This window comes from Trachurus trachurus, assembly GCF_905171665.1.
Source record: "Trachurus trachurus genome assembly, chromosome: 17".
NCBI classification, from domain to species: domain Eukaryota; kingdom Metazoa; phylum Chordata; class Actinopteri; order Carangiformes; family Carangidae; genus Trachurus; species Trachurus trachurus.
The window spans coordinates 165030-175229 of record NC_139900.1 but is presented as its reverse complement, the minus strand read 5'-3'; the positions used below and the strand labels follow the sequence as shown (position 1 = coordinate 175229).

At 41.7% G+C, this 10200-nt stretch overlaps 1 protein-coding gene across 1 annotated transcript; it reads right to left on the bottom strand.

Annotated features, from left to right (window-relative positions):
- Positions 1-707: 707 nt before the first annotated feature.
- Positions 708-6355, bottom strand: trdc (T-cell receptor delta constant). The gene is made up of 4 exons (XM_083991208.1): positions 5919-6355; positions 2569-2853; positions 1189-1215; positions 708-1078 (listed from the first exon to the last, which is right to left on the bottom strand). The coding sequence occupies exons 1-4, from the start codon at positions 5956-5958 to the stop codon at positions 969-971; spliced, it is 462 nt and encodes a 153-aa protein (XP_083847334.1). The 5' UTR covers positions 5959-6355; the 3' UTR covers positions 708-968.
- Positions 6356-10200: the final 3845 nt, after the last annotated feature.

Genomic DNA, 10200 nt, shown 5'->3' with positions numbered 1-10200 from the left:
CGTTGTCATGGTTACAATAATCAGTTTATCCGTGACCCCGCCCCCCGTTGTGCTGGACCAATGAGAAACCAGGGATTTGTCTCAGGTGACGTTTTAATGGCAAATGATTAATAAGACAGACATAATAAGGTTACCATGACAACAAAAACGTATTATAGGATATATACATACATATTATCTGACTCTGTTTTGGTTCAATTATCAAATTAACGTCATTTTACATAGCGACTGGTTTACTCCACTGTGATTGGTTCCTGAGGAGACGGTGACATCGTCGGTTTGCTCCTCACCGGGTTCAACCGTTGAACCGTTGAACCGTTGAACCGTTGAACCGTTGAACCGTTGAACCGTTGAACCGTTCTACCACTCAACCGTTGAACCGTTCTACCACTCAACCGTTGAACCGTTCTACCACTCAACCGTTGAACCGTTCTACCACTCAACCGTTGAACCGTTGAACCGTTCTACCACTCAACCGTTGAACCGTTGAACCGTTCAACAGTTCACCCGTTCTACTGTTCAGCTGTTCAACCGTTCAACCATTCAACCGTTCAGCCGTTGAACCGTTGAACCGTTGAACCGTTCTACTGTTCTACCGTTCGGTCCGGTTACTGTTGAACCGTTCAGCCGTTCAACCGTTCTACTGTTGAACCGTTCAACTGTTGAACCGTTCAACCATTCAACCGTTCAGCCGTTCAGCCGTTGAACCATTCAGCTGAAATGTTTTAAGTCAGTTCATTGATCATATTTACAGTGTCTGATATGTTTTGTGTAAAAGAACATTTATTGATAGTTGTAGAAATGCATCAAGAGTCAAACTGTCCCTCAGAGGCCACCGTAGCTCCTCCCTCTGGGTGAAGACGGAGGACGAGTCAAAGGAGCAGGACTCCGGTGGTAACCATGGTGACCTTGGTGCTGAGTCAGAGGAGCAGGGCTTTGATGGTAACCATGGTGACCTTGATGCTGAGTCAGAGGAGCAGGGCCTTGATGGTAACCATGGCGCTGAAGGCCACAGTCTTGATGAACACCACTCTGACTGAGTTCATCAGCAGCAGGTAGAAGTTCAGCCTGGCTCCGTCTGCACAGAGAGACACAGAGAGACATCCCATCAATCACACCGATCACAGATCAATCACACCGATCACAGATCAATCACACTGATCACTGATCAATCAGCCCGTGACTCACCTGGGTGCAGGTCAGCGCAGCGATCAACTGGAAACACAAAGAAAACAGTGATTAGTATAGAAATCTACTAAAGACAAATCAATATCAGAGTTTCTATTGTCACTAAATGATATTGATGATCAATAATCATGTGACGGTCTTTCTTGTGTGTGTAGTTGTGTGTCTGTGGCCGGTGCGTGTGCAATAATGCAGTCAGGGTGCAATCATGTAACCATGCTCAGTAACCATATATAGTCTGAGAATGTGTAATTGTATGTTTTTATAATTCAACAAATCATGTCCAATCCTCCTGCAATTATGTAAATGTAGTTTTAATTTTGTTATTTGTCAGTCCTCTGTCTTTATGGACTTTTTATGTTAATTGTTGTATTGTTTGGGGACTATGGATGTAATGTAGCACATGTGCTATAAATCCGGTGTATTTACAGTGAGTACTTATGCACCCAGAGGTGGGGACTTGGACTCGAGACTCGAGACTTGACTTGGACTCGAGTCCCGATTTTGATGACTTAAGACTTGCTTGATCAAATCAAAAAAAGACTTGGACTCGCTTGGGACTTGATGCCAAAGACTTGAGACTCTACTTGGACTTGATGCCAAAGACTTGAGACTCTACTTGGACTTGATGCCAAAGACTTGAGACTCTACTTGGACTTGATGCCAAAGACTTGAGACTCTACTTGGACTTGATGCCAAAGACTTGAGACTCTACTTGGACTTTAACCCTCTTGACTTGAAATTCAAGTCAAGTCACATGCAGCACAACTATTAAAATATTTAAGAAAGTGTCACATCAATGTTAAACTGTAGCAGCCAACCAGGGACATTCTATATAAGTAGAGCCCACTCCTGTTATCAGTCTTGGCTGTAGAATTAATGCCAACACACTAATGCCTACCCCCTTCCAACCAAAGACAAAAATCGCCCAAGGCTCTTGAGATTATCTTATGAGATTGTCCCGTAGTGTGTGGTGTTTTAAGATTTAAATTCTCCCGACAATCGGCTCGTAAAACGGTCGGCGCTGACTATCGTAAATATTAAACATGTTCAATATTTACCATTGTTGGCCCCGACAATGATCAAAAGTCGGCTTGTGTGTGCGGGAACACGACAATCCTGAGTGACCGTCTCCGCAGAATGTGACGTGAACTTGATCTTTGGTCATGATCTTTACTTATCATTAATTATAATCAATTTGTTCCAGACTCAAAACTAAAATCTTAGGACTTGGACTTGCCTTGGGACTTGAGGGCAAAGACTTGAGACTCTACTTGGACTTGCAACATAGGGACTTTCTCCTACCTCTGGCACTCACTGTCCATGAATAAGCACTGTCCCGACTAAATAAACACAGATAAAGATAAATAAAGGGTTGTGTACTGTTGTCGTCGTTGGAGACCGCTCCGTGCAGCGAGCAGGACAGCATGGTGTCATCGCTGAAGCCGGCGTAGAAGTAGGTCTTCTGCTGCGGTGAGATGACGGCGTGCGAGGCGTTGAGCTCCACGCTGCTGCTGTTGACCGTGTTGAGCAGCAGCTGGCCGTCCGGGGGTCTGAACCCGGCCGCCAGGCAGACGTCCGGCCCCACGGTGTCGGGGGCTCGGCCCACCCAGCCCTCAGGCAGCAGAGGACTCAGCACCGACAGGTCCGGCTGCACAGGGCTCGCATCTGGATGAATGAATGAAAATGTGTTTATTTCGGTCAGGTCATTCAAAGTTAAAAGTCCAACAGAAAACATCAGTTCAACTAGAAAAGAGCCAAGGCAAGGCAAGGCATCTTTATTTATATAGCAGCGCATTCCGTACCAAGGCAACTCAATGTGCTTTACATAAAGACAAAACATTAAAAAAAGAAGCATAAGACAGAATAAAAACAAACAAAACACTAAAAACAGAGTTAAAAGCAAGAGCATATAAAAGTAAAATAAAAGAAAATAGATAAAGTTTTAAGTTCTCAGCTATAAGCACGTGAAAAGAGAAATGTGTTTAAACCTGGATTTAAAAGTGCTTACAGTTGGGGCTGATCTCAGTTCTGCTGGTAGTTTGTTCCACTTGTGAGCAGCATAACAGCTAAATGCTGCTTCACCATGTCTGGTCTGAACTCTGAGCTCCACTATCTGACCTGAGTCAGTAGATCTCAGAGCTCTACTGGGTTTATACTCTACTAACATGTCATTCATGTATTCTGGACCTGAACCATTCAGTGATTTGTAAACCAGTAGCAGAACTTTAAAATCTATTCTAGCCAAACCGAAAAGGAATAGGCTGAAGCTATCGCTTATTTTCACCTACTTACATGATCAACTTCATCAGATCACATCATTCAAAACATCAAACAGAAATCACATCGTTTTGCACAAAATCCCAAAACATAATTCCATAAAAGTGTCAGCTACATCAACCACATCTCTCATATTTTTCAAATACCTTATTCTTAAACAAACGTTTGAATTCATAAATTGACTGGCACATCTTCAAATCCTCATCAAGTGCATTCCATATATTTACACCCCTTACAGAAATACATTCATCTTTTATTTTAGTCCTGGACTTTGTTTTTTCCATCATACGTTTCCCTCGGAGCTCATATCTACATTCTCTCTTTTTAAACATGTTCACAATTTTACAAGGTAACAAGTTGTTATACACTTTGTACATTATCAATGCTATTTTATAATCCACTAAGTCTCAGTAATCAATAATCATACTGATTCAATCAATACATGAGGACGTCAGACTGGTTCTAACTGCAGCAGCGACCAATCAGAGCTCTTACAACAGTTAACGCAGCAAACTGGACATTCATGTTGATTATTTTACACCTCTGATAACAAACTAGCTAAATAAAAGAAACAAATAGTTAGACAAATGAAACTAACTAACTACTGAGATCAGCCCCAACTGTCAGCACTTTTAAATCCAGGTTAAAAACATTTATCTTTTCACATGCTTATAGCTGAGCTCTTTTTAATAACTTTAAACTTTATCTATTTTCTTTTCTTTTACTTTTTTTTTATTCTTCTTTGCTCCTGCTTTTAACTGTGTTTTTTGTTTTTATGCTGTTCTTTAAAAAAAAAAAAAAGTTTTGTCTTTATGTAAAGCACATTGAGTTGCCTTGGTATGAAATGCGCTATATACTGTACATAAAGATGCCTTGCCTAACTAACTAAATAAATAAACTAACAGCTCCTTCTGATCTGTGAAGATGTAAAATCATTAAAACAGTGAATCTGAGCCGTTTTAACTGTTCCATAATAATTCATCAATATTTTTGTATAAATGTCCCAATAATCTTTTTGATATTTATTATTATGGATCAACAGGAACATTTCACACTTTTAAAAGAGTTTTAAATTCAAGGATAATTTAAAATGGGATGTTTAAGATGAAAGTTTCAAACTAAAGCTGATTCATTTTTTCTTTTTTCTTTTACTGTGATCAACATTTAAAATCAATTAAGTTCATTCAAACTTTACGAGGTCTGTCTGATAATTAGAGGACTGAATATATCTACATTTCTAATGAACATTGGCTATGTCCAGTTTAACAGCAGGTTATTGCACATATTTCAGCAGGTTTTATTTTATCTAGTTTTTATTAATGTAAATCAATTAGTTGAATCCAATGAGTTCATGTAGTTCAGGTTTAGAAGAGAAGACGCGCTGCAGGCTACATGTCAAACATAAAGATATATTTTATCTCAATTATTTATTTTTACCAAACATATGATTTTGAGTTTTCTCTATGAAATCCATCTTTATGCAGATGACATCACTCATTTACTTTCAAATATCTTTATTGAACATTTGATTAAATTCTCTCCCACACATTAACTTTATATCTTTGTTCTCCACGTAAATAACATTTATTCATCTCCTCACACAAACTCTGCAACAGAACTTAAGACCTAAAACATTTTAGTTTCACTCCAAGATGCATAAACACTTGGAAAAAATATTCTTTTCAATAAATTTCTTGTATTAGTAATAATTATCAATATTTTAATTACATTAAAAATGACTCAAACATTAACATCAAGCCATTAGTCGTGGATTTAAAAGCCGAGCTTAAAACCACTTAACTTCTTTGTTCTGCCTTCAGTCAACTGTTAAAACATTTTAAGCTTTTTTCTCATTATGTATTTCAAATATCCAACTTTTAATATTTTCAGAATTTTTTCACTTTCATTAAAGTTCAATAGCAAAAACAATACAATTATCGAATTGAACATTATGAATCTGAATTTGCATTTCTTACCAGAACAATGGCACATTAAAAAATATATATAAATAATAATATAAATTTTACATACACAAAATTAAACAGTTTTAGTCTTACACTTTAGAGAGTGAGTTGTATTCACTGCACTGAGTCTGTTTTTTCAGTCCTTGATGCTTTTTAACTTCACGTCTAATTGTCTCATTTTTTCCCTCTTTTTCATCAACAACACACTGACCTGTACAGAAAATTAACTGTTTATTTATTTTTTCCTGGTTTTCTTCATTATCAGCCGTTATAACCCTTATAACCCTTATAACCCTACTACAGCGCTAACACACAGGACTGCAGCTCTGCAGCTCTGCTTCACGGCAGCTCGCCGTCTCATCACCACTCATTCATCCTCAACTTTTAGCTTTAAAACATCCAGACCTGAGTCCCAGACTAAACCGATCCGGACCAACACAGTCGTCTATCTGTCACAGTTTTCAGACAAAGGTCAGAGAGAGTTCTTACCTGCAGGAGTCACGGTGAGTTTGATGGCCTCTCCGAACATTAACCCCACAGCGTTACAGCCTCGTACAAAAACCTCTCAGCTGTCCATCGTCCTCACAGCAGCTGGAAACGTCACAAATCCACGGCCACGGCCACTGGGCTGCTGAGGAGAACACACACACACACACACACAGTCTGAGGTGTGTTAGTGTGTGTCCAGAGCAGGAATAATGAAGGTTTGAGCAGCCGGTGCTGCAGCGGAGCAGAGGCGTGAAGCAGGGGGAAAGTCCAGAAAAGTCCAGAACAGAGAGAGTTTTGGGGCCGGAGAGCAGCAGCTCCACACTCAGCGGTCCGCCTCACCGGGTCGGTGTTCTGGCTCGGTTCTGGATGTTTCCACAGCGTAGAGAGACCCTGCAGAGCAGACTGGAGGTTTTTGTGCGGCTCTCTGTACAGTCTCAGTCACTGTGTAGTCCACCCCAACACCGTGAAAAATGCTCGTACAAAAACCTGTCACATCTGCAGGAGGAACTGAAACTGCTGCAGCCTCTGAAACTGAAACTGCCTCTGATTCATCCTGTTTGTTTTGTTTTTTTATTAAAATCTGTTTCTGTGTCTGTTACCACATGAAACTCTACTCCATTTTTCTCCCATCGTCATGTCACTGGACCTTGTGTTGATGACACAAACCTTCTGCTCTGATTAAAGTGTCAAGTGTTTCCCATTAAAATGATAAACTCAATTCCAGAAATCTGAATCCAGAAAGTTTGTGTCAGTCACCAGTAACTTTTTCTACCAGGTTTATTGGGATTCGGGATTTTCTGGAAACGGGTCTCAGAGCGGGAAAATCAGAAAACTTTAGTTTAGTTTAGATCTTTTTTTTTTAAGTATATTTTTTGGAGTTTTTGCTTTTATTTGACAGCACATAGTGAGATAGACAGGAAAGGGGGAGGCAGAGAGAGGGGGAATGACATGCAGGAAAGGTCTGCCCGACGCGGGATTCGAACCGGGACGCCTGCGTTGAGGACTGTATCCTCTACATGGGGCGGCCGCCTTAACCACTGCACCACGCACCGCCCCAGTTTAGTTTAGATCTTCAGTGAAATGATGAACATCATCATTTCACTCTAAAATTAACTGGTAACCAATGTAAGGAATATAAAATTGGGGTGATATGATCCCTTTTCTTAGATCCAGTTATGAGCCTTGCAGCTGCGTTCTGCACGGTTTGAAGGCGATTTACAGCCTTTTTGTTAAAACACATAAAAAGAGCATTACAATAACATTACAAAGGACACTGCAGCTGAATCTTTGCCATGTGTGTGGCAGCGTTACGGCGCCTGGTGGTTGTTCTGCAGCTTTTAGAGACGTTTTCAGTGGATCCATGTGTACACCGGCCTGAGAATGCTGAATGCTGACCCCCCCAAAAAAACGTTTTCAACACCTGAGGGGGCTAAAAATGTTCAAAAATGGCCTCGGTCATTTTCTCCAAACCACCGGCCCGATGTCTACCAAACTTCTACAGTGGACTCCCCTCGGCCCCCCAGATGACATATCTGAATTTGGAGAAATTTGATTTTTGGTTAAAAAAAACTTAATCGACACCTGCGGGGCTTTATTTAGCCTTTATTTAGCCTTTATTTAACCAGGTAAAAAGACCCGTTGAGATCAAGATCTCCGTTTGAAAATTGCCTCGGTCATCTAGCCTATAAATCTCTCTGCCCCCTAGCAGCATTAATCTCTTTGCTCCGTAGGTGGGTCTAGAAACGAGCCATAGGAACTTTTTGAGTGTCCAACACCGTTTGTGTTGACCAATCACAGCGCTCCATCTGTTTAGAGAGTCGTTGGGCGGCTTAACGCCATGACGACATACATTTTAATTGGGCTAGCGGTCATTTTCTCCAATGGCCCGATTTCAACCAAACTTCTGCGTTGGACCCCCCTCGGCCCCCCAGATGACAGTACGGACGGGTATCGAAAACCGTTTCTTGTTGAGAACCGGTTCCCAGTGTTTTGATTCCTTGGAATCGTTTGCCAGTTTTGCAAACGGTTGGTTCCCTTATCGATTCCAGTGGGCGGCGAATGACGTCACCACACACGTTGCGTAGCTTACGCAAGATACGCAACGAGTGTGGCGACGTCCAGCCCAGTGCAGCCGGCAGTAAACATGGCACCCAAGCGGTACAAACGCTCAAAAGTGTGGTTACACTTCACGAGAAAGGATGACAACAGGGCAACAAGTGGATATTTCATCAACGGGAGGAACTACTACCAATATGCAGAAACATTTGCGCACACAGCATGCGATAACTTTGAATGAATGTCTCGTTTTCGATCCGCTCCGGAGTGATTCTCAACCCAGCAGCAGCAACGTTAGCATGTCCTCCTCTGCCGTTAATACTGCAGGTAACCACACTGCCTATCATGTTAGCACCCTTTGCCTCGTTGTAAAACCTGCTATTACTAACAGTTAACATTAAATGAATGCCTTCATCTCATGCATTTGATTTAGAAGATGACCGTGACAAGGGGCTGACTGGCTCAGAGGCTGGCAGTACCCCTCATTCGAACAGGTACCCCACACATGCAAAAGAACTGCATTTAGTCGTAAAGAGTCTACACTGGAAAATGCTTTCAAACATCAATATAATGATGGTTACAGGTGAATACCATAACAACATTTTTAATGGCTTTACCTCTAGCTAAAATGACCCAGGCGAGGGTAGATGAATGTCACCGAGCAGTGACAAAGTTTGTTGTCAAAGGCTTGCACCCATTTGCCCCGGAATTCGGTAGGTGAATGTGTTCAATTGTATGCTAAGTCAGAGAATGTTAAAGATGTTTCACTCAGTCATTCTCATTATATATTTTCTAGGGAGATGACAAAGATTCTCAACCCAAAGTACAAAGCCCCAAACAGAGACAGTTTTACTAACCACTTGGTCCCTGCTTGGTTTGCTGTTGAAAAGGGAAATCTGACCTCTGAGCTGAAACATGTGTCGAAGGCAGATGGATGGACAAGTTTTAGTCCAGATCATAACCTCACAGTGACGCTGCATTATGTCCGGAATGGCCAGGCGCAAGAAAAACACCAAAGCAGTGTACCAAGCACAGACAGGGACAGATTGATGAGATCTTGTAGTATGGTGTCAGAGAGAAGGTTGTGGCAGCCACAGTTGATAACGCGGCAAACATGGATGTAGCTGTTTTGCCCATAGTACCCTGAAGCTGTACAACTGCACTGCAATTTCCAACTGGGCAGCAAGAATTCACTCTGTGATTGGATGGATGAAGAGGTCCCACATGGCAAAAATAATGATAATGTGGCTTATTTTATTTTAAACTTGGATACTCAGGTTTTGTTTTTGTTTGTTTATGCAACATATATCTTTTGTGTTTTTGTGTTGTTTATATTGCAGACTGGCCAAAATGGGCAACAAGGACTTAAGAAAAGCAGAGGAGTTTGTGCTGCTCATGCGAAAGCACTACACCTCCACACCAGCCGTCTCCAGTGACAACAGTCCGACCTGTGGTGAGATTTTGCCCATCCTGCAAAAGCTACAGCAACACTATACACCGTGCAGGAAGACCACTCTGCCTTCACAAGGAGCATCAAGGGGAACATTTGGAAAGATCTTTCCAAACGCTACCAGGTACAATTGATGATTTGACTTGTAGTGAAAGCAGCACTAGGTGACATGGGAAATCTGGAGTGGATCACACTGTGCTGCGGAGTTTACAGAGACACTCACCACCAGTGAATCCCATAGTCTCCCGTCACTATGGGATTGCTAAACACGCAATCCCTTAACAAGAAATCCCTACTCATACGCAATCATATTTTAGAAAAAAAAGTCTTGATTTAATGTGTTTAGTTGAAACATGGCACAAACCTGGTGATCACCTTCTGCTGAATGAAGTCTGCCGGTCTGAACGGTGCTTTTAATCTACCGTCCCCCAAAACCAAACTCTTAATTTCTCCCTGAAATACATGATCCTCCTCCTCACATCACTCTGCACCATGTCAAATCATGTTGTAATTATTGGTGGCATCAACATTCACGTTGACAACCCTTCCTGTCCTCTGGCAGCAGAGTTTCTAAGCCTGCTGGACTGTCTTGGTCTGCAGCAGCAGAGTTTCTAAGCCTGCTGGACTGTCTTGGTCTGCAGCAACATGTCGAGGCTCCCACCCACAACGAAGGCCACACCTGGGATCTGGCCATCACCAACTCAGCCTCCATCAAGAATCTCAAGGTCTTCGATTTTGGGGTGTCTGACTACAAGGTGGTCTCAATGACTCAGATCA